This window comes from Semicossyphus pulcher, unplaced genomic scaffold, assembly GCF_022749685.1.
Source record: "Semicossyphus pulcher isolate SPU_LCO1_2020_fin unplaced genomic scaffold, fSemPul1.0.p SCAF_11, whole genome shotgun sequence".
Classification (NCBI taxonomy): domain Eukaryota; kingdom Metazoa; phylum Chordata; class Actinopteri; order Labriformes; family Labridae; genus Semicossyphus; species Semicossyphus pulcher.
Window position 1 is genome coordinate 30,069,303 of NW_027211615.1, and position 24,424 is coordinate 30,093,726.

General features: G+C 43.2%; 2 protein-coding genes and 1 non-coding gene across 4 annotated transcripts; all 3 read left to right on the forward strand.

Moving 5' to 3' along the window:
* Positions 1-535: 535 nt before the first annotated feature.
* On the forward strand, positions 536-17,981 carry LOC138612107 (palmitoyltransferase ZDHHC14-like). Its single transcript, XM_069685424.1, has 9 exons — positions 536-825; positions 2,954-3,114; positions 6,646-6,789; positions 7,001-7,138; positions 10,782-10,830; positions 11,939-12,041; positions 12,197-12,306; positions 13,447-13,555; positions 14,577-17,981. Exons 1-9 carry the CDS (start codon positions 536-538, stop codon positions 15,009-15,011), a joined length of 1,539 nt encoding a protein of 512 aa, XP_069541525.1. The 3' UTR covers positions 15,012-17,981.
* Positions 17,982-18,634: 653 nt separating this feature from the next.
* LOC138585168 (ribonucleoside-diphosphate reductase subunit M2) lies at positions 18,635-23,636 on the forward strand. 2 transcript variants are annotated; one of them, XM_069657449.1, is made up of 11 exons: positions 18,635-18,714; positions 19,879-19,935; positions 20,047-20,115; positions 20,860-21,006; positions 21,164-21,280; positions 21,537-21,670; positions 21,759-21,853; positions 21,964-22,097; positions 22,184-22,288; positions 22,406-22,519; positions 23,040-23,636. In XM_069657449.1, exons 2-11 carry the CDS (start codon positions 19,912-19,914, stop codon positions 23,190-23,192), a joined length of 1,092 nt encoding a protein of 363 aa, XP_069513550.1. In that variant the 5' UTR covers positions 18,635-18,714; positions 19,879-19,911; the 3' UTR covers positions 23,193-23,636. The 2 variants fall into 2 exon arrangements, with proteins under 2 accessions (XP_069513550.1, XP_069513549.1); XM_069657448.1 differs by lacking the exon at positions 18,635-18,714 and having other exon boundaries at positions 19,717-19,935.
* Positions 22,579-22,716, forward strand: LOC138587378 (small nucleolar RNA SNORD94). Its single transcript, XR_011307383.1, has one exon. It is a non-coding gene; the product is annotated as a small nucleolar RNA SNORD94 (small nucleolar RNA).
* Positions 23,637-24,424: the final 788 nt, after the last annotated feature.

The following is a 24,424-nucleotide window of genomic DNA, read 5'->3' on the forward strand; positions in this document are numbered from 1 at the left end:
GAGGATCTGTGCAGTCCGGGACTCGGAGCTCCAGCAGCTCTGCGGAGGATCAGGATGCTCTTCACGTCTTCCTCCTCTTCCTCCTCACCGACACGGACCCTCTGAACGTCCAGAGCCGCCGCCGTCTCCCGCTCCGGTGCCGGTTCACACCTGGTCCCGTCCCGCTCCGCTTCCAGTCCAGAACCGGATCCGTTATCCCGGGATAGAAACGCTGGATTATGTGAGAGAGGGACGCTGCATGGGCGCGAGGCGGGGGTGTTGTGGTGGGTTTTTTAGGATTTTGGACCCCGCGCGCGTGCGACTGACCACGAGTTGTTGTTTGTTTCCAAAATATTACAAAATAAAAGCGGAAGATTCTGGATTGAAAATGTAGGATATGCTTTTATATTGGCTCCAGACACAAAAACCTGACATGAGGATTCATTTGGGGGCTGACTGAACATTTGGAGAGCCTGAACGCACCAGCTGCACGCGCACAGCTCTGATATTTTTGAATATTTCTATTATTCACCTGTGCGCTCACCTGTGAGGACACATGTCTCAGATCCCTCATGCTGCTCTGGACCAGCAGCATCAGCAGCAGCCGGGCCAGTACAACCAGATCTGCACGCGCAGCAGTAGCGGCTCGTGCCCGGCCCCCGCCGAGGGGACGGAGACGACCTGCACCGGCCACAGGAGCCGGACCCCCCGCAGGAAGTGGCAGGTGTTCCCGGGCAGGAACCGGTTCTACTGCAACGGGAGGATCATGATGGCGAGACAGACCGGGGTGTTCTACCTGACCCTGGTCCTCATCCTGCTCACCAGCGGTCTCTTCTTCACCTTCGAGTGAGTGGACACACACACACACACACACACACGCGCGCACACACACACACGCACACAAACAGTTTTTTCTATCCTTTAGGGGACAATGAGGGCGACTCACATTAGGTCCCCATAAGGTTGTCGGTCCCCACTTTGCAGGTGAGAAAGCAAAACCACACATACTTTCTGTTCTGTGATCTAAAATCAGGTTTTGGAAAATCCCTCAGGAACAGATTAAATAAAAAGGGAGTTGACCTTTGACCGCAGCTGGGTAAAAGTCAGTGAGCACAGAAATCAATAAACATAAGCTTTAAATAGTTATTGACCACACTTTGATCTTTTGTATATTTAATTATACTTTATACTAGTTTTTTAGCTAATTTTAAACAATGTTTTTTGTTTCTTTTTACGTCTGATCGAGGAAGTCGCTGCACAGATACATAATTAATCACTGTAAAAACTGCTTTGTGAACTTCAGAAATCATTGAAGCTTTAACTTCATCTATAAAATTATATCAGAATTTATTTTATGATCAAATATTTTGTATTTTTTATCTATAAATAGTACATTTTATACATGTCGTGCAATATCTGTCTCAGAAATGAAATTGAGTTGAAGTATTAAGTAGCAGAAGATGGAAATACGTGATGGATGGAATATAAGTACCTTAAAATTGTACTTATGAAAAATGTCATTTTAATCCTTTTAGATAGAACAGAAAATCCATTTCTTCGTATTCTTATATCAAAATCTGATCATTTCTTTCTTCCCGTAAAAATAAAATATCCTGCATGCTTACGTAAGCTAGCACCAAACAATTTCAACCAATCAATCTGCAACATTTTGTACTGACGCTCGGTCAGTTAGCTAGCTACTGTGCTGTGGAGAACGTCTGTCTACGCCCACTTCTCAACGATCACATCAAATCCCTCTAATGATACGTCCCGCCTGCACGTCCTGTTTCACTCGGAAATACGTCACGGTACGGAAGCTAGATACTCTCGAGATGCCGTTTCAGCTCGACTTTAAGTAACTAACGTGAATAAAATTATACAGTTTTGTCTTTTTAATTACATTTGATAAAAAAGTTGAACACTTGTGGAAAGTCATTTTAAAAACCAGATCAATAAAAAAGACATTTCTGTTTATTGTTTTCTGATTATTCTCAGAATCTAAATCGTCTTTACGTCATGAATCCTCCTAAATTCCTGTGAAATCTTTTTCAGTAATCGATCTGTAAGTCCGTCGGCTCCGTGGGGAATGTGACGTTAGTGTTTTTCTACCAAACCTCAGGCTGCTTTCTGCTGATTTTCTTCGCTGTGTCTCAGCTCTCGGATTCGTCTCGCTGGATTTATTCACAACAAAGGCACAGATAGAAGACGAGTCAGGTGTGCTGCTTTAATGAGAGCAGTCAGTGTGATCAGGTAAAGGTTTTCACTTTCAGCTCAGAAATATCGTCAGAGCTAAATTTACTCCTCGAGTGTCACATCAGTGAGAACGCTCAGCTCGTTTTAAGATGAAGTTATGTAACAATAAAAGAAGATATTTAAAGATTCTGATATTTTCCCTGTTTTCACACATTTTACAGACTAAACATGTAAGAAAGCAGAAAAGTAACAGTTTATCATGTATCGTAAATTAAAACAAAAACAATCTGATATTTGAAACTTTCTTTAAACTCAAAATGCTCCTGAAACAGATTGCCGGAGCCCACAGAGACGTCTGGAGGGTTTCTTTTATTATGTTTTTGTCCTCCCACATCCTTCACTGCAACTTCCACAACACTGCAACCCCGGTGTTTCCCGTTGCCAGGGTAACTGTTTCCTGCAGCTTGAGTCACTACGGTAACAGCAGGAGATTGAAAGGGGGACGGATGGAGGTTAAATCTGGACGTACAACGTTTTTTAAAGGTGTTAGAAATGTATTGTAAAGTCATGTGGTGGTTTTCAGTTATTATGAACCAGTTAAACGTGTTCAGACAGATCTTTGTGAAGTCGGAGACAATAACAGAACAATTTGACAGCTTTCTATTTAAAGATGTCTGAAGCCTCGTTTAGTGTTTTTCTGTGTCATGTCCTCACACTACCAGAGAACTGCTGTGATTGGCTGACACCTTCAGTTTGTTTCTTTGTGTCTTTGTCTCCTCAGCTGCCCCTTCCTGGCATCCCACCTGACCCCGGCCATCCCAGCAGTCGGCGGCGTCCTCTTCGTCTTCGTGATGGGGATGCTCTTCAGGGCGAGTTTCACCGACCCCGGCGTTCTTCCCCGTGCAACGCCGGACGAGGCCGCCGACCTGGAGAGGCAAATCGGTAAACATGAAAACACACAAATCCCAGACGCACTTCTTATAGACAGTTCTGCTCAAAAGTGAAGACAATGCAAAAGTACCTTAAGCCTGCATTCTTTCTAATGACCAGCAGGGGGCGGCTCCACTGGTTATAAAAAGAGTCTGATCCTGTAGAAGTCTATGAGAAAATGCTCCTCCTCCTCCTCAACACAGCATGATGTTCATTTAGTCACTGATGCTCCCATTGAGAGTCAGCAGGGGGGATTTAGGGCGGGGCTACCTGTGATTGACAAGTTGCTACAACAGCAACCATTCACCCTGACATCCAAACATGGTCACTTCTGGCTCCAAAAACAAGATGGCCGAACTGGAGGCTTCAATGTCACAAAGGCTACGTTTACTTCCTGTATTCACTCAATGACACAAACACATACGCTTCAGACTTTGATTAAATCTAGACATATCTCTAAAACATACTGAAAAAACAAAACACTGCTTTCAAAGTTACAAATAAAAACTGTAATAAGAAACTAAACAAAATGTCACAAGTCAATAAAAACGGCATTAATTTAAGTAGTGACTAATATAAACTGTAAAAAAAAAATTAAGAAAATTAAATATAAATTGGAAAAGTTCCAGTATTAGAAAACTGTGTAGAAATTGAAATTAATTCAAGTAAAGTAACTAATAAAAACTGAAAAGTCAAGTTCAAAACACATGTGAAATGAAAACTGATAAAAATAAATAAATAAAATAAAATAAATAAATAAATTTTTAAAAAGGGGCCAATAATAATAATAAACCGTAAGAAAGGACTATAAAATCTCATTAAAATTAAAAACATATAAAAATTAAATAATACAAAAAATGCAAAAGCATCATGGAATTTTTTTTTGTAAAAAGTGACATTTCTTGAAAACTTATCCAAGTAAAGTAACTAATAAAACTGTAAAAAAACAACAACAACAACAACAACAACAACAACAACAACGAATAAAACGTGAAAATTAAACATTAAAAATGTGAAAGTCTAAATACAAACATGTGAAAAGTGCCATTAAAGGAAATTAACAATTAAAACCATAAGAAATGACTAATAAAACGTGAATATTTAAAATGATAAAAATGTAAAAAGCAGCATAAAATAAAAATGTGTGAAAAGTGACATTGATAAAAAAAAACGTTTTCAAGTAAAGTAACGAATGAAATCGGGATAATTAAAGATAATAAAAAAAAGTGAACAGTACCAAAAATATAAACTGCATTAGAAGAAACGTGAAATAAAATCTTTCATCAAAGTTTTCATGATGGTCGGATTTTATGATCCAGATGTTTCAGCTGCTCGTCATCGCTCTGATTTTATGTCTCTTATCAGATGAAAGAAAATCATCTGCAGAATAATTTGTTCACTAATGATGCTGAGTCATTACAGGAAGTCGCTCACCACCTCCTCCAGTCAATATGTGTTAAGATGTGTGTGTGTGTGTGCGCGTGTATGGTGCGTGCGTGCGTGTGTGCGTGCGTGCGTGCATGTTTGTGTGTGCGTGTGTGCGTGTGTGCGTGTGTGTGCGTGTGCGTGCGTGTGTGTGTGTGTGTGTGTGCGTGTGTGCGTGTGCGTGTGTGTGTGTGTGTGTGTGTGTGTGTGTGCGTGTGTGCATGTGTGCGTGCGTGTGTGTGCATGTGCGTGTGTGTGTGTGTGTGTGCGTGTGTGTGTGTGTGTGTTCAGTCACATGTCATCTCTTCAGTTTCAGTCCTCCGCTCTGTCAGAAGCGCGTCTCAGCGAATCAGGCGTTTCCACAGTAACTGAGCATCACTGTCGAAGCTCTCTCGTCTATATTTGGAAACATCTTATTATTTTTTGTTTGTTTATTTATTTATATATTTTTCACGCTGGATACATTATCTGAGGAGCCACGGAGCTGTCAATCACAGCAGAGCTCCGGCTCAAAGAACGACCAAATAAGGAAGGAGAGGAAGAGGAAGGAGCTGGATGCTGAACACCGAGCAGAGGCTCAGTGTGTGAGATGTGGAGGAAGGATGGAAATAGAGGGCAGTTATTTTTTAGCTGTTTTGTTTGCTGATGGTGGTCAGGAATGTATTCTGTGACGCACCGCTTGAAACAACATCCCACTTCCTGTCTGACAAAGAAAACTAAAGACAGACGAGAAAGTGTTCCATAAATGCCTCAAACATTTGACAGATTAGACAGCAGAACAGTAATTTAATGGTTCGATTGACTCATTTCTGTTCAGAGGTTTGAGTTCTTTTCATTATGTATTATATGTGTTTAAATACACAGTCCATATTCTGCTCACCAATCTGAAATGACCACACTCAAACGGATCCTCACCACACGTGTTTCGTGGTTTCTGCAGTGTCTTATTAAGCTGACGAGAACAAAACCATCACTTCCTTAAAGCGGTGCTTCCTGTTTGTGATGCAGCTCCACGCTGAGGTGAACGTTTTTTCCCAGGAAGCTTTGCTGCTGAAAATCCCGTCGACTGTAGTTTGTCTCACTGAGCAGGAGCCAAAAGTACCACTCTTCAGGGCTGTTGAGACTTTAATGATTCTGATTGTTGAACATCTGGGAAAAGACTGAAACCCTCGAGATTCTTCATGGTTTTTTTTTCTTCTCGTAAGTTAAATACAAACGAAGTTTGTCCTCAAGGTGGCGCCAGACGGACGTATGTTGAATCTAAGGGTTTACCTCTGGACGGTGGCCTTTAGAGGAATTCTTTGACTCTTAGACTCATCTACACTTTGGTCAACTTTTAACGCCTAAAGCAAAAACTGAATATGAGAAGTGAATGTAGCCTCGAGTGCCTTAAACCTGTAGTCTTTCTAATGACCAGCAGGGGGCGACACCACTTGTTGCAAACAGGATTTAGATCGTATTGCAACCAGCTGAGAACATGCTCCTCCTCCTCTCCTGATGTATTCCCTCAGTAAACATGTTCCTCGTGAGTTTATGGTCTCAGTCTCTAGTCTCAAGTCCCCCAAACACGGTCACCTCTGGCTCCAAAGAACCAACATGGCGACAGCCAAAACGCCAAACCGGACTTTTCAAAAGGGTTGTCCACAAACTAATGATATAGATCATTAGATGTAGATAGATATGTCACAGTAGTGATTGGGATTACGGCTGTTTGAAGGGAACAATATATCATGACTCGGGACATTTCCAAGAGCCAAGTCTTTGTTCTTGTTAGGGGGCGGGGCCTAACACAAGACCACGGGAGCTATCATTGTGAGGCTATACATGAGGCTGTATTTATCTACAGCCTGTTTATGTCTTGTTACTGTAAACGTAAACGAACGGGGAGTGGATTTCTTCTTCATCTAGTTTTTAACTGTCTGTTTAAGAACCATCTTAGAGGAGCATTACCGCCACCACCTGGACTGGAGTGGAACAAGGTAGACTGAATTTGAGGCAGGCAACCATATTCACATGGCGGCCATTTCCCTCTGAAGTCAGGCTCAAAGTGGGAAGCTCAAATGCTGTTATAATGTTTTACCTGAGCCTACCTGAGCTGTGTTGTTGGTGTGTTTTCAGAGTCTGCGGGCTGCTCCAGACCGCCGCCTCGCACCAGAGAGGTTCTGATCAACGGGCAGACGGTCAAGCTGAAATACTGCTTCACCTGCAAGATCTTCAGACCGCCTCGAGCGTCACACTGCAGCCTGTGTGACAACTGTGTCGGTCAGTCTGAAGGGGTTAGCTAAGCTCAGAGGAGGAAAGTAACTAAGGGAAACTTCACCAACTACTGTAACTAAGAGCAAACCTGAGGTCCAGCTCAGAGTAAATAATAATATATATATATGATAATATTTACTACTACTTACGACGTTTGCATCAAAAACATAAAGTTCTTTGACTGAAGATAAGAGCTTTTATTTGTTTGGTCCCTCAGAGCGTTTCGACCATCACTGCCCCTGGGTGGGGAACTGCGTTGGACGGAGGAACTACCGCTTCTTCTACCTGTTCATACTCTCACTCTCCTTCCTCACCATCTTCATCTTCGCCTTCGTCATCACACACGTCATCCTCAGTGAGTAACACTACCCGACACCACCTCCTACACAGCTCACACCGTTTCTACTGTGATTCACTTATTGATTTCTTCATGAAAACACTTGAGCTGCTGCACACTCTGTTTACCAACGATGTGGAAAGTTCTGTTCTTAAGTTCTCATTGGAGCTAATGGATAAACAGTTCGCTAAAAGTTGGCTAATTATTAGACAGTACAAAGACTGGCTATAAGTACTGGATAAACAGTTTGAGGTGTCATTGACCGGAGCACGCTTTACTGTAATCTATGAAAGGCTACGTGGATTCATCTTAACAGGGTGTGGATAGACCCCAGGCAAAAGATGGACTTGGCTTTAGCTAGCTGTAACTGGACACTGAAGCCCCCCCACTGGTTAAAAACCCGCTGACACCCGCTAACACACGGCTTTTTTGCTTAGTGGGAAAGGCTCCAATCAGCATTCAGACCCGGGTCACATGACTCTGCAGTAGATCCGGGGAATTATCGGCTCGGCTCTGATCGGCATTGATGGGAACACAAAACCCGTGTCGACACGCTAATCTCCGCCCCCTCTCCGGTGTGATGCTATGCTCCGTCGGTAACTTCTGCGACTCCTCGTCATCTCAGCTACAAACTCCGCCCGTCTCCGTCCGAGCAGCGCTCGAACATCGCTCCAGATTTGTCGGCGAGTTTGATAAACAGACTAAATGAGTAACAGATCCAATAAAGACCTAACCACCGTCACATCTTCACTGGTTACTAACCCTGTCTCCTGTTTGTGACGTCAGACGGTGACGCAGCAGAAAAGAGACCGACAGGAGGATACTTCACATGCAATGGGAAAAGAGACAATCGGCATCTATAAGCGGGTCTTCACGGGTCTGAAAAACCTGCGTCAACACGCTAAATTCAGTGGGAAAGGTGTATCAGTGTTTCTTTGCTAGAAGGGTAAAGACTTAAGTATCAGAGAAATGACAGACTAGAGGAACAGTTACATCAGCAACAAATGTGACCCAAACTCTGCAGGACATTTCTGAAGAGCTGATTCGCCCCCTCAACAGACATGTATTTTAATAAGCTGAAAATTGCCTCTGAGCATCCATGACCTCCGTCTCCTCTGGAGCTCAAGTAAATACTAACTCAAAAGTCCATACAGTGATTTCACTCCTGCTCCTAAAACTTTGATCACTGTTGCGTCACTATGAGCCTGTGAGGAGCAGATTTTCTGCTTTTAAGTGTTTAATGAATAAATGCTCGTCACCCTGGGTCACATACCTCTGCCGTGTGCTTTGAAGTGTGCATCAGCTCTACAGCAGCTTCTCATCTGTGTAATAGATCAGACATCGATTCTCCACAGCCCCGCCCCCTGTGCTGTGATTGACAGCTTGTCAGAGAGAGGCTGAGGCTGCAGTCTTGTACTGTTTCCTGTCACTGATCAGCTTCCAGCTCAGATATTGGCCCATGTTTAAGTCTAAATTACTAAAAGGTAAAAAAAAAAAAAACAGTGTGTGAGTGTCTCCAGTAGATGTGTTCATCCTGCAGCAGTGAAACAGGCTGTAATGGCTGCAACATAATCCTTGATGGGTCAAAGGTCGTCCACTAACAGTTCTTGTTGTTTCCACTGACAGGCTCAGATTGTTCTTCTAAGTGTGTGACAACATGACAGAAAGGATCCCTACAGAGATAGACCTTTTTGTTACAGAGGAAGATGATTGTTTTAACCACACACAGACGTTACATCGCTCTCTGCACACACACCAGACTCCATTAAAAAAGATGCTAATTTAACTGCTCAGAACATGGAAGTTTCCGGTCTTCCTCTGACTCCTTCAGTGAGTTTTTTGTGTTATTGGGTGTTACACAGCTTTTGTGTTGGATCCAAACTAACCGTTTAAAACACCAAAGTTACACGAACAAACTAACAGACCGATACAGCAGCTTATGGAGTTTGGTGGGCTTGAACAACAACAACAGGTAATGGCAGTTTTTTGTTTCATAAAACTCTTTAACAAAAGGTAAAATATGAAGTCATAGGGCTCCGGTTTAGAAATACAAGGTTCCATTTAAGGTCTTTTTGAATCAGCTTTATTAACAAAATACATCTGTGACATATTACTACATGATAGCAGTAGCTTAGCCAGTTAGCGTACTTGCTGTGTGAAAACAAACACTTCCAACAACTCTTCACATTTTGTAGTAAAGTTAAAGAATATTTATTGGATCCTCCTTAACAGGTAAAAGCAGAGAGCAATATCTTCTAAGTTCTTTACTGTTTCATGAGATTTATTGTTTTGCTTTGTTGAGGTTGATTTTGGTGTAAATGATGTGAATGGTGGATTCCTGAAACTGATCATTGATTCTGTGTCTCTGCCCGGTTCTTTGCGGTCACGCGTCATTGACCTACTTCTCTGCGTTCAGGCGGCTGATGTTTTTCTGCCCCGCAGGTTTTAAACGCAGGAAGCTGGAGCCTCAGGCGGCGTCAGACTCTAACAACCAACAGACTGTCTGAGATAAACCCGTGTCTTCTTCAACACTGGGCTGCTTGTTTTCTGTTTTTAGCAGCAGAGCTATAAAAAGATCCAGCAGACTGTTGTGACTTTGATGTTTAAGATGTAAATTTAGAGATCTGTCGCTCTGTGAGCTGACGAGCAGCTCGTTTCAGGAAGCCTCAGTGCTCGTGGTGTTTGTTCTTGTGCAGGGAGTTTTAGCGCCTCCAGCGGTAATCTGTGGATTTCAAACTCTGGTCAGTGATGAGGTTACTTACAGGAAATAATACCAGTACCATTAAAGTCACTGAAGGTTTTTATGGTCCTCTGATGAACTTCCTAACTTCAGTTTTATAGCCAGAATTAAGCCCCACTGGGACAGAATTTGAACGATGGAAACATGCTAACACCAAGATATCAGCCTGTTTGAAACAGATATGATGACAGAAACAATAAAGCGCAGCATCATATCATTCCCACAATCCAATAAAATAAGATGTATGTCATGTGTAGGTCTGTGTGTTCTCTTTTCAGACCCGTTCTTTGCCCTGTGTTTAGATTCAGTCTGTCTCCATCAAAGTAGTGCCGAATTAGCCGTTAGCAGCTCCTTTGTGCGGTGTACCAATGGATGTACAGACAGCCATCACTGGATTACTAACATACTGAAGAAAACTTAAAAACGTTACTTTTATCAATAAGGTTCTGAGGGTCTTTTTCCTCTGATTTCTGAGTGGACTAATGGACGTTTATTTTGGATGCACATCAGAGATAAGAGCAGCCCCGGGATGTGTCAGACACAGTGAATCTAAAAACATGTCGTCCATGTCTCTGAGTTCACATTCGACTCTGAGAAGGAGTGTGATTTTTGAGGCAACTTCACCTGCAGTAACTTAAAAGTGAGTGTCAGCTCACTGTCCACCACCTTACTATTCTTGTCTACTCTAAAAGCTGTAAGAATCAGCTGTAGTCCACCTCTTTAGCAGCAAACAGTCAGACCCCAGCAGGAGGACATAGTGGAGCATTTAGCAGCTAAACAGACAGATTGTCCCTCAGGAGGTGGAGACCAAAAACAGAGCTAAAAAAAAGGAATATTTGACAAACCTTCATAGGAGGAATCATGAGGTTGTACATTTCTAAAGCTGAATAACCCGAACACACACTCTCTCCTCTCCTGCAGGATCGAACCGGACGGGTTTCCTGAGCGCGCTCAAAGACAGCCCGGCCAGATATCCTTTCACTGTTTAAATCCCTGGATGGACTCGTGGAGGCCCCATATGACTTAAAAGGGGAATTCCTGTCTTTATAAACCTGGGTGCTTTAAACTTCTTACAGATACAAGAACTTTTGGATTTGCTCCAGTAGATGTGTTCATCATGCAGCAGTGAAACAGGCTGTAATGGCTGCAACATAATCCTTGATGGGTCAGAGGTCGTCCACTAAAAGTTCTTGTTGTTTCCACTGACAGGCTCAGATTGTTATTCTAAGTGTGTGACAACATGACAGAAAGGATCCCTACAGAGATAGACCTTTTTGTTACAGAGGAAGATGATTGTTTTAACCACACACAGACGTCACATCGCTCCCTGCACACACACCAGACTCCATTCAGAAAAACAGAGATTTTACAGTTCAGTTGCTGGTCAACCGGTCCCTTGATAGTTTACTTTGTTTGTCTTGTTCTGTGTCTTTTGTGTTTAAAATGGTCATTTCAGATCCAACATAATATTTGTATAACAAACAATAACACAAAAAATACCAAATAATCAAAGCAGAGGTAGACCAGCATCTCCTGTGTTCTGTGAGGTAAAATTACAGATTTTGTGAATGGAGTCTGGTGTCCTTAAAGAGAGCGGCTGTTCCTGGTTTAAAAAAGCAAACCGGTTTGTCTCTGTTATGTTCTCGGACACTTCTATTAATTGTCGAGCTGTTTGTCTTGATGTCCCAAAAGTTTCTTCACAACAGTCCAGATTCACATCCTGTTCAGAGCTGGAAATCAGGTGGCACTAATTACCTCTCATACACTCCCCCGCTCTCTCTCTGTAGGTTTATAATGTGTGTTTGTGTTTCTGATAAATCAATGGCTGTGCTACAGTGACAAAGCACAGGTCAATATGTCCCATAATGCATTGCCAAGGTCAAACTGTTGTCACACGCTCTGAGCCACAGAGTTGACAGAGCTTCGTCAGTCTCCTCTTTTTCTACAGTTTTCCATTTGTTTCCTCTTTAACTTCATTCCCCTTTCTGTGATCATCAGTGACAATCAAAGCTTCGAGTATATTCAAATGTATGATATAATAAAACAGAATGTGAAGTTTGTCCCTGACTGTTCTGCACCGTCCTGGAGGTGGTGGTGTGTTTCTTCTCTGTCTGGTCGATTGTCGGTCTGTCTGGGTTCCACACCTACCTGATCAGCTCCAACCAGACCACCAACGAGGACGTGAGTATACAGAGATCTACAGAGGACCACCAGGGAGGATGTGTCAGCCAGGACTGTGATATTTACTGGCTTTAATAAACTGAACCAACACTCCCCTCTCTGTTTCTGTCCTGGTCCTGGTCCTGGTCCTGGTCCTGGTCCTGGTCCTGGTCCAGATTAAAGGTTCCTGGTCCACCAAGCGAGGGAAGGACAACTACAACCCTTACAGCTACGGAAACATCCTGACCAACTGCTGTGCGGCTCTGTGTGGACCTCTGCCTCCCAGGTCAGTTACATCCTCTACAGTACTAAACCAGGTCTAAACTCAGGACTAAACTCAGGCCTAAACCAGGTCTAAACTCAGGACTAAACTCAGGCCTAAACCAGGTCTAAACTCAGGACTAAACTCAGGCCTAAACCAGGTCTAAACTCAGGACTAAACTCAGGACTAAACCAGGGACTAAGGGTGTGTGTTGAATGAAAATGTGCTGCTGGATGTCGTGTCGATGTCTTATTTAATACATTGATAATGCTGGTGATATAGCAGATTTATAATTAGAAATACATAGAAAATTAGTCCAGGCCTGGCGAGTAGAGAAAATAAACTGATTGATTGATTAAGGGGGATGGATTTTCAAAATAAGAGCATGTGCTAGCAGAAGAGGAAGTGTCTGAAAGGATCCCTACAGAGATAGAACTTTTTGTTACAGATGAAGATGATTCTTTTGACCACAAACAGACTTGATTGCCTCGATTGAAAGTTCAGTTCCGATACAATATTAAAACTAACCGGTTAAGGCAGAGATAGACCAGAACCCCCTGTGTTCTCTGAGGTAAAATCACAGCCTGTTTCACTGCAGGATGAGCACATCTACTGGAGACATTCACACTGTTTGTAGCTACTAGTCAAAATATGAAACAAAAAAGGGACCAGGTTTAAAAGTACTAAAATAGCACTTTACAATTAGTTTATGAATGCAGGTTTATTTGTAACAGAGTTTTTCTACACGGTGGTTTTAATACGTTTACTGAAGTAAACCTGAAGACACATCTCACCTCTGGAGGCGAACGGGGAGAGGATGTTTGTTTTTCAGCACTGAACATATGGAGGCAGATTCATCACACAGTCTGCTTGTTAGACTATCACCAGCTGGTGTGTGTGTGTGTGTGTGTGTGTGTGTGTGTGTGTGTGTGTGTGTGTGTGTGTGTGTGTGTGTGTGTGTGTGTGTGTGTGTTTTATTAACATGTTGGCTCCACCTGCTGAGACCCCGAGTGTCTGGGACGACAGGTGGTAAAATCTGTCTGCACACACACACACAAGTTTTTTGTAGGTTAATGCTGCAGAGGACTGGTGAGATGTGTTTTTATAAGAACATTGTGTCAAGAAAGTTTTAATTTGAGTTGTTAATGTGTCCCTGTGTCCCAGTTTGATTGACAGGCGAGGTCTGATCCAGTCCGACACACCACAGACTGTCTCGCAGTCCAACGGGACGAGCGGCGGCAGCTACGCCTCCACGCAGCCCCACAGTCACATGGTAGGAGAACGATGACATCACAGCTGATCAGTAACACTTTACGAGTTCAATAAATCATCAGTACATGCAGGAAACTATCAGCCTAACTGAGGAGAAGCTGCCTTTAATCATCATAAAACTCCACATATGTACAGAATATTTTCTTCCTCATGTTACTCGGCAGATCGATGCAGCTCTCTGTAGCTCTGTGGTGAGTTCAGGGCCCTCAGGAACAGTAAGTAAAACAGCATTCAGACTGAAAGCTGCAACACGGCTGTGCTGATCCAAATTATTCAAGTAATAAGTCACAGTTAAGTCAAAATATAACAAATTCTATAAATAATCATAAACATCCCCAGACAATAGCGTACTTTTTCATCTTGAATTGTGTTTCGTATGAATTTTCTGATATTTGAGAAAATATATTTAAAGTTTCTGCTGTTTGACTTGTACTGTCTTTATGACGTCCGTTTGTGTTCAGACCAAAAATGAAGTGAAATTCCTGAGCTGAGTTCTGAAAGCCAATCAGCATTGAGACGCCCTGAGATTGTATCAGAAACGTTCAAACCAAACTCCATTCAAAAAACGAGCAAGTCGTGTTCTTGTCGTCTCACAGACAGACCTGACAAAGCATCAACTCAGCCTCTTTACAACCCTGCCTCCTGATGTAGTTCTCTCAGCATCCTCTCAGCCTGTTTATTGTCATTAAATCTCAGTAACATCTGTTTGTTGTGGCTTCATCGCGCTGTAGTGAGACAGACCTCAGATGAACACAGCTGAAACAGAACGCCGGTAGTTGGTGTCCATCAGAGAAATCCTGGTACTGATCCGAGCTAACAGCTCATCACACTGGGCACTGGTCAGCCTCGAGGAGCTGGAAGCAGCAGGAGAGTTCATCAGACACAGTTCCTGTAGTGTCACAGCTGTGTGAGAGGACAGGGGATGATATGAACAACGATATGATGACACACACACACACACACACACACACACACACACACACACACGTTACTGAGTGTCTCTTGTCTTTGCTCGTCCTCAGTGTGATCAGGATCAGTGCATCCAGAGCACCAAGTTCGTCCTGCAGGCTGCAGCCACCCCTCTGCTGCACAGCGACCCCGTGGTCATGGCCCCTCTGCCGGGGAAGACCACCACCCTAGGGGGCCCCTGCGCGTACCTGGCCCCCTCCCAGCCCTCCCTGCCGTCCTGCGGGGGAGACGTCCTGACCCTGAGGGACACCGCCACAGACTCCCACTGCCACCACCACCTACACCATCACCATCATCACCACCACCACCACTTCAGCCCGGAGGAAACGCCCTGCACCACGCCGCAGGGCGCACTGCCATGCCCCGCCCACCTGCACCTCCATCCCCACCCGTCCATCCCCTCCCCCTCCACCCTGTACGACCCGGCCAGTCAGGACGCTCTGCACGAGGACTCGGTGCGGGGGCTCGTTAAACTCAGCTCCGTCTGAACAAACTCACCACGTCTCTGACTTTTTCCTCCGTTTGACTTCAGATCTTTCATTTGATCCACGTCACGTTTGTTTCAACCTGCCAGTTTTTATTTTCTATTTTAAGTTTACACACAAAAAACAGAAACACCAGAAAATGTCTGAATCAGAGCCAAAAAAGTGTTTCCTGTCACAGCTCGATACAACGTGACTTATGGCGTCTTCTGGGCGATTATTAAATCACTCTTTGGAAAGATGCATTGGAGTTCAATTTAATGGGAAACATTAGAAAAGTGTCGGAAAATGCGACAGCAGAATCACAGCCGAGTCTCTCCTGCAAACAGGTGATTTCTGTCTTAGTGACAAACATCTTTTAAAACCCTCTGAAGTCCATTCATTTGAATATTTACATTGTTGTTTAGCACATTAGCACTCGTGCATGGTGCCTTTTTATTCAGCACAAACTCAGCGACAACGTTAACTTTTCATTTGGTACTTTTAGAGTAGAAGTAGATTAAGTATCAAACCGCCAGAAATATGTCACAGACGGCTTTAAAGCAAATCTTACCTGATGATCGCTCAAATAAAAGAATTAAAAAGTTCTTTCACTATTATGAAACAAAAATCAGAGACAAATAAAAACCTGTTACACGTTCTGTTTAACAGAAAGTGGTTGTCTGAACTCGTTTGCATCTGAAAACATTAAAAATCGTAACGTTTAAATATTTTTATTTTCTACTGACATAAATAAGAATCTAAATCTGCACTTTTCTCTGGTTTCCTCATCACCGTCTACATGATGTTCAAACAAACATACACACAGGTAAAAAGACTCCAGAGGGTTTAAACAAAATGTCAAAGTCGGCTTCCAGAAAATAAAATAAGAGTCCAGAACTGTAAATAACATTTAAAGAAGATTAAGATAATTACACATTCTGATTCTTTGACGTTCATGAAGACCTGTTTCTGTTTGACCGTTTTTTCACCATCGTCCTCCTTTAACATGAAGACACACTCTGTTTCCTGATAAACACTCGAGACATTGATCCAGAATAAGCTAACCCGATGCCAAACGGACGTCCGCCTTCAGCCACAGTCCAACAACAAACTGTCTGAATGGACGTGTTGATGAGGCGACCTGACTGTTTATGTGGAACAAAGAGAGCTGATGCTTTTCTCAGAGGAGCTAACCGACCCTGCGTGAATCTTCAGGGTTTTTCATTTGATTCTGGGGACAAAGGACGAAGCAAACACCTGCAAAGCGAGATCGTCAGTTTGTGTGAACGAAGCAACAGCACTGCCAGATGTCAGAACAAGAGCTCAAACAGAAATTTCACTTTGAATTCAGTGGAAACGCTGTGATTCATGGATTTACTCTTTAACTTGTATTAATCTGTGACCTTTGACCTGCGATTTTTCATGTTCGACCAATTAAAAGCCATCAGAGCTGAGCCTTTAAATCCAAACCATAGACTGGTTATAAGAAGTGGGCGTGGCCACAGTGACGTCACCCATAGGTTTGTGTACGGCCATCTTCCTTTCCTGGAGTCGGGAATCAGCAGGGGGTCAGCAAAGTTATCAATGCTAGTGTTAGCTTGTTTAGCTAACTGTGATGTTCGTTTGGATTCTAGTTTTGGTCAGCTGACAAGATAACAGAAAAATGTAACAGCCGACTCCTCAGAGAGTCTTTTAGAACCACCGAACGCTGACCAAGACATTTTCCAGTTCTCCAGGTAGCGACGTGTCAGTCACAGGTAGCCCCGCCCTAACCCCTCCCCTCTTCCTGGTCTGTGTGACTCTCAGTGGGAGCATCAGTGACTAAATGAACATCATGCTGTGTTGAAGAAGACTTGAAACTAGAGACTGAGACCATAAAGTCATTAGGAACATGTTTACTGAGGGAACAAATCAGGAGAGGAGGAGGAGCATGTTCTCATAGACTTCTATAGGATCAGACTTATTTTTGCCCCTGGCTGGACATTTTAAAGAATGTACGTTTTAAATGAAACATTATCAGACCTGGAGGCTGTGTCCACTTCCTATATACAGTCTATGGTCAAAAATGGAGGCAGCTATCGTAGCTTGTTAGCTGTTTTATTGAGGTTGCTTCTTTAGTTCTTAGCTTCTCTCAGTCAAATGTTTGTTTATGTTTCTTTGGGTTAAAATGTGTTATTACCCACCTTCAGCTTACAGCCTGCTGATGTTTCACTCCTTCAAATGTACTCACAGCTCAAAGAATCTGCTGCTCTTAAAACGTCCTCATTCAGTTTGGTTGAATATTATTATTTGACAGAAGAAATAGCTGCAAAGGTTCCTGATTGATCAACAGCAACGTACGATTTGGTGAATCCGTCCCACTGCGTTACATCACCAGGAAGTGTTAGACAGTACGAACTGACATAAATGTGACGTATGAATATAAATAAATTCATGTATAAGTAGATAATTTGAGGCCTTATCTCCTGACTGGGTTTCAAAGTATTCATTTACACCCTGTGTGATATTAAAAACTCTAAATATAATTTTGTGAACCTGCAGAAACTCTGTGGCAGCTGTCAGCGATGTGAGATTGAATTACAGATAAAAAATGCCTTACTTTTTATTTTATTAATTTACTGTGAGGAGCTCAGATTAACTGAAAATACGCAGGTCTTTACGCAGCTGAGAAATGCTCACCTGAGCGCTGCCTTCTGGGATTTGTAGGCGTGAAGCTACAGAGCAGCTTTAAAGTGCGGCAGGATGAACTGTGGTGTCCGAGAGCTGCCGGACTGCCGTGACTCTGGTGATGATGTATCTTAGTAACAGACATATTCATCTATCAGAAGTGAGACAGCCAGGGAGCTGCTGATTGGACGATTAATAAGGATGACTCTGTGTGCCATTAAGCATTCAGTTTAATAAGAATGGGGGAAAAACACCTGCACAGGTTGTGGGTTTGTGCCAAGAGTTTCTCCTCCAGTTGTTGCAACTGTCGAATTTCAATAAAACATTTTTTAAAAAGGAAGTCTCTCTGTTTGTTGTTTAAATTAGGTTACATAAAAGGCTGAGACGACCACAGAACTATTACTATATTTTCAGATTTTTGAAATACGTATTTTTAGGGTAGGAAAAAAAGGATACAAGAAGTAACGATAGTTTATTCTTCTCTTTTTCTTTCTTTGGTTGTTTTTTTTGGTTTGTCCCGAAGGCAAATATCATGAAATACATGTTTTGTATATTGGCAATTAAGGGCAAAATCTATAAATATCAAACGCATAAAGATATAACAGTTAGATAAGAGCTAGGCCGTTTCCCATTATGTCCACAAGGGCTCCATTAAGGAGTTACATGTGGTAGTGTGAAAATATCTCCTTTTTTGTAACCATATGGAAGCAAAGACAAAGTAATGCTGTGTATTTTTTATTTACAAACGAAAATAGTTCACGATTAACCCCTGGTTGTTGCCTAAATACACCTAAAAAGAAAGGAACATACCAGAAACCTGTGCATACTCTCAGGTGTCGGTGTTCTTCCAGGCCGCTAGGTGGCGTTGCTGACTGTGACGTAGATTGGCTGGCCCTGTCGTTGTCTACTCAAGTAGCCAATCAGAGCTCTCGTGCCAGCAGTAACCCGGAAACAGCTGCTTTGTCGGCTGCGGAGGAAATGTATTTAACAGCATCTGATTTTAGAGGGGGAATGGAACTAAAACGTTTCTTTCAGAGCCCGAAACCCGAAAAACTTTAAGGTACAATAAGTACAATTGATCATGAACAGAAATACATATACAATACATGATTCTGTCTTTTAGGTGGTGTTTATTATGTCTTAGTGAAGGGGGGATTACCCGGGATGTGTCTCCTTTTTGCCTGACAATTTGGGGCTAAACCCAAACCCGCTGTTGTGTAAATGTTATACCTGATCATATATGGTACCTAAAAATGCAGATTTAGAATGATCTGTGATAACTAAAGGTATGATCTTGGCGCTAAACTGTCTCGGTGACAACGCCTTTAAATGTCAGTAAACAACAAAAGCGCGGCGGCGGGAAACAAAGCAGCAATAACATCATAAAGTCAGCCAAACTTCTGTGACATGTTCATAAAGACTTGTATGAAAATAGATTGATGAAAGACACGTTAAAATATTGATTAAGAGCTGATACAAATGTTAAGACCGTTGTGGATTTTTCATACGCATGTGGGAATATGTAAACTGTAAATAAGAATTATTATTATTTCACACCAGTCGAGGTTACATGAGAGTTTAGCAATTCCGATGCTATTCAAATGCAAATCCAACTAGTTATGCGACTCCTAAATTTCCCTCTGAGGAATAATTGAGGCTTTTCCATCTAATATCTTCACATACAGTCATTGAATATCACATAACGGAGGTCAGTTTTAGCGGTTTCAAAATCACTTTAAACGTAATGTTTTACTTCCTAGAGAGGTGCATTTAAACGGTTTTAAATGTAGAATAACCCCGTTTTTCTGTCAACATCAGAATGTTTCGTAAAAGCTCATTTTAATAGTTTCGTAACACCGATTTCAGACAGTTTTGTAACCCCGCACAGACAAAGCCGTTTGAATTTCCCGCAGCTGTAAGGCGGCACGTGAGCGCGGCTCTCCTCCTGATTGGCCACGTCGCTGCGTCAGTTTAAAGAGCCAGCACGAGCTGCATTTCTATTGGCCGGCTGCGTTCTAGCGCCAAGATTTCAATAAAAAGGCGAGCGGACAACAGAAGCCGCTCCAGTCTCTGCTCTCCGCCTGTCCTGCTGCTCGTTAGTTTAGACTTTCTTTGTCTTTTTTAGCTCAAACTTTTAATTTCTTAACTTATCTTTTATTTCTCTGTTTGTGTGAAACCCGACGAAACCAAAATGATGTCTGCTCGCTCTCCTCTGTCCGTCAAGAATGACAACTCGCTCAGCAGTCAGATCAGCAACATGTCGCTGGACAAAGAAAACACGGTGAGAGCTCAGATAGAAGAAGAACTGCGGTTAAACTGTCATCATAAGAAGCTTTATTCAGTAATGAAAGTGTTTTTGGTGTTCTGAGGATTTCTTGTCTTTTATCTTCAGCCTCCGAGCCTGAACACGACCCGCATCCTGGCGTCTAAAACCGCGCGTAAAATCTTCGACGATCCTGCGGTGAGTGAGTCCAAACCTGCTGAAACTTTCACAGTGTCTGTAAATCTAACACTCACATTATCTGTGTTCACATTAAAGTTAGCCATCAGCTGTTTGTGCTGTTTATTGTGGACATGTGGCGCCTAAAATGGCGCTTCTGGCGCCAACAGTCAGCTGTTCACCAGGTACAGGTTGTAGATCAGACTCATTGTTTGCATTTAAACTTACTGAAGTGTTGGTCCAACGGTTAAACAGAAACGGAGCTCAGACTGTGGACATTATTTTACTCATGAGCAGGAAATGCGTTTTATTTTTGTAACATCACTGGATTCTGTGTTCGACACAATTAGCATGTTGCACGTTTTTATAACGTACACATTTACATAATTCTAAGTCCACCTTATTTAAACAGCGGAAACAGCAGAGTTTTAGAACTGGGCTGCGACCACACACCTTTGTTTGGGATTTGCTTGCAGATTATTGTCTGGACGAGTCTTCTCGATTATTGTTTAGTTTCTAAAATGTTAACGTCTGCAGACTGCCCGTCTTTTTTGACTGTCAGACACCAGCAGATATTCACTTACAATGGTGGAAATAATATAAAATGCAGGAACGTAAAGAGGCTCGAACAAGAGTTCTTTCTTTCTTCAGACATTCCAATCAGACCCTGTGACTGCAGCATTAAACCTGTACACAAAGCTTAGTTGTACATTGTGTAGTCCTGTTTGTGTGTTTGTGTCTGACAGTGTTGTGTTTGTCTCTCAGCCCAAAGCAGTGAAGAAGAGCAGCAGTGAGGAGGAGGAGCCGCTGCTGAAGGACAACCCTCGTCGCTTCGTCATCTTCCCCATCCAGTACCACGACATCTGGCAGATGTACAAGAAGGCCGAGGCCTCGTTCTGGACCGCAGAGGAGGTACACGACCACTCGAGTCTGTCTCTAGTCAGCTGATCGCTCGAGTCTCTGAGGTCTCACACGAGTCCACAATCAGAGACCGTCTTTGTTGGTGTCAGAGAGTCAAACAGGATGTCAGGTGTTGATCATGTGACTAACGGCTCCTGTGTGTGTTCAGGTGGATCTGTCCAAGGACCAGCAGCACTGGGAGTCTCTGAAGGACGAGGAGCGCTACTTCATCTCTCACGTGTTGGCCTTCTTCGCCGCCAGCGACGGCATCGTCAACGAGAACCTGGTGAGGACGCCCGCATGTTCACCAGTTCTTTACTTCCTGTTTGTTTCAAAGTAAAATATTTCATCAGTTTAATCAGAACAAAGAAAAAAAACAGACCCAAACTCCAAGAACATTCAGAACATTCAGTTCTTCTCTAGATATGAGCTCATCAGACTGAAGAAGCTGGAAGCCACAAATATTTAACTTTTCTGAATGATTGACAGCTGCTAACAGGAAGTGTTCTGCTATCTCACGCTGTTCCTCATGTGACCACCAGGTGGAGCGCTTCACACAGGAAGTGCAGGTGACGGAGGCCAGGTGTTTCTATGGTTTCCAGATCGCCATGGAGAACATCCACTCAGAGATGTACAGCCTCCTCATCAACACCTACATCAGGGAGCCCAAAGAGAGGTGAGAGCCCGTACTGGTCTGAGCCGGTCTACACCTGACCCCTTGTTCTGGTGTCGTTGTGTCTAACGGTGCGTTCACTGACCCACAGAGAATACCTGTTCAACGCCATCGAGACTCTGCCGTGTGTGAAGAAGAAGGCCGACTGGGCGATCAACTGGATCGGCAACAAGAGCGCCAACTACGGTAAACATTGATCACTGGGATGGAGTGTGTGTGTGTGTGTGTGTCCATCCTGTCCGTGTGTGTGTCCATCACGTGTGTGTCGGGTATTAATGGGACTCTACTTCCTGTAGGAGAGCGGGTCGTGGCCTTCGCCGCCGTGGAGGGAATCTTCTTCTCTGGTTCGTTCGCTGCCATCTTCTGGCTGAAGAAGAGAGGCCTGATGCCCGGTCTGACCTTCTCCAACGAGCTCATCAGCAGAGACGAGGTGACTATTGATCATCGATCCGATCATCACCGTTGGCCTTTGATGTGTGTGTTTTTCTGTGTGTACTAACTGTGTGTGTGTTCCAGGGTCTGCACTGTGACTTCGCCTGTCTGATGTTCAAACACCTGGTGAACAAGCCGTCAGAACAAACCGTCACCAACATCATCAAGAACGCCGTGGAGATCGAGCAGGTCGCTCACACACGCCAACATCCTCTGTTGTTACTGCGTGTTCACTGTTTTAATGGTTTCTCTGGTTTTAATGGTGTCACTGGTTTTAATGGTGTGTTGCTGTGTGCGTGTGTTCAGGAGTTCCTGACGGAGGCTCTGCCGGTGAAGCTGATCGGGATGAACTGCGAGCTGATGAAGCAGTACATCGAGTTTGTGGCCGACAGACTGATGCTGGAGCTCGGATTCAACAAGGTAAACAAACCGCAGCTCCCAGTTAGACCACAGCTCCCAGTATGTTCAGTGTGATGGGCTCTGTAATGATGAGACGCGCAGGGGTACGGACCTCAGCCGCTGATGGGGGCTGAGTGCTGCTGCTGAGCTCTGATTGGAGGACGAGTGGTTCACTGACAGACCGGCAGCAGCACGAGACAGACGCCAGACTGAACAGACCCAAGCCTCACATCCTGAAGTATCATGACATCACATCCTGTCCTCAGAGTCTGAACATTCAGCTGTTCTCAGATCACTAAATAATGTTCAACTCTTTGTGGTGTAACATGGAGGTCCACCTGAGAGCCTCCATGTTTCACTACAGGTGTTCAGATCCCTGCGGCTGTGACTTTGAAAGGACGCTGAAACAGACTCTTATCAGCAAAGTAAAGCGTGTATAAATCCTTCTTACCCTGTAACACTCGAGCTGAAAGAGGAGGTCACTGCTTATTTCCTGACCTGCTGTGTGTGTGTGTGTGTGTGTGTGTGTGTGTGTGCGCAGATCTACCGGGTGGAGAACCCCTTCGACTTCATGGAGAACATCTCTCTGGAGGGAAAGACCAACTTCTTTGAGAAGCGTGTGGGCGAGTACCAGAGGATGGGCGTGATGTCCGGCCCCACAGACAACACCTTCAGGCTGGACGCAGACTTCTGAGGGACCCAGGTGGACCGAGCCGGACTCTCCACACGGGTCAGACTCCTCGCTTTGCCTCCTGTGGGAGGAGCAGGATGACGAGGTGTTTTTAAGCAGACGGACTTGGACTTGTTTTAAGCGTCTCAGGATGTCGGCTGGTCAGCTGACGGCTCGTTCAGGCGATGAGGCACTGCAGCACCTGGGTCTGTCCACAGTCCAGCTCTCTATCTGGATAACTGCCGAGTAAATATGATGTAAATATAATGAGTTAAACCCGGCAGTTAACCAGATAACCCGGCAGTTTGGATCAGAACCTGGTTTTATTTCTTCTTTGTACACTAACTAGAGTTTTATAATATCTGCTATATTAGTATGTTTTTATCTGGACCTTTTGTGTGTTTTTAGGTTATTTTCTGTTGAACGTGTACTTGTTTTTTTTGCAATAAATTAAAAATGCTACATGTAGACTGGTGCATGTTGTTCATTCGGGTGTCCCGTTAAATCATTATTTGAATGTTTTTGCCTTTTAAAGGGTCCATCACTCCCACAGTTAAAGATGTCTTCAGTCTACCATTACAAAATACAAACATCTTCCCTTTTCTACTGACAATAATGACCACATAATGTTACATTTCATCAGCCAGTGCAGGAAAATGTTTATTTGAAACGGCCTAAAAGCAGCCATAATCATGATAAAATGTATCCTCCTGTAGAGACTCACTTTCCTCCTGTGGGTGTCTCAGCTGACAGAATCAAGCGACATCAAGAGCATCGTTTTAAAAAGCTGAAATCTATATAAAGTAAAAACCTTGGCTGTTGAAAAGGTGAAACCATTTTATTTTAAATGATTGGAGCCATCTGTTCCTGTAATTTCATTTGGGATTAAAGTTCTATCTTAAATTATGTTAAAAGCAGCTCTGAAAAATATCTCTAACACAAAATTCATATAATAAATTGCACAATATTAAAACTATAGGTTGTAAATGAGTGGCCAGGATGTATGCATTAATTAAAGAATAATGTTAAGACCAAGGTAAGTTCAAATCTTCAATTTATGAAACAAAATTAACGAGGGATAATATTCCTAACATATGAGGGATATTTGAAATGTGATTTAACTGTTTATGTTGAATAGTTCTAAAGTGCTCAATAAATGACGGGCTCTTTCCTCGTGTTTTTCTGATGTGCTAACTCAGTCTTGTGCTTCGGGTTAGTGAATCTTATTTATTGGAATCATAAGACAATCAGCCGCC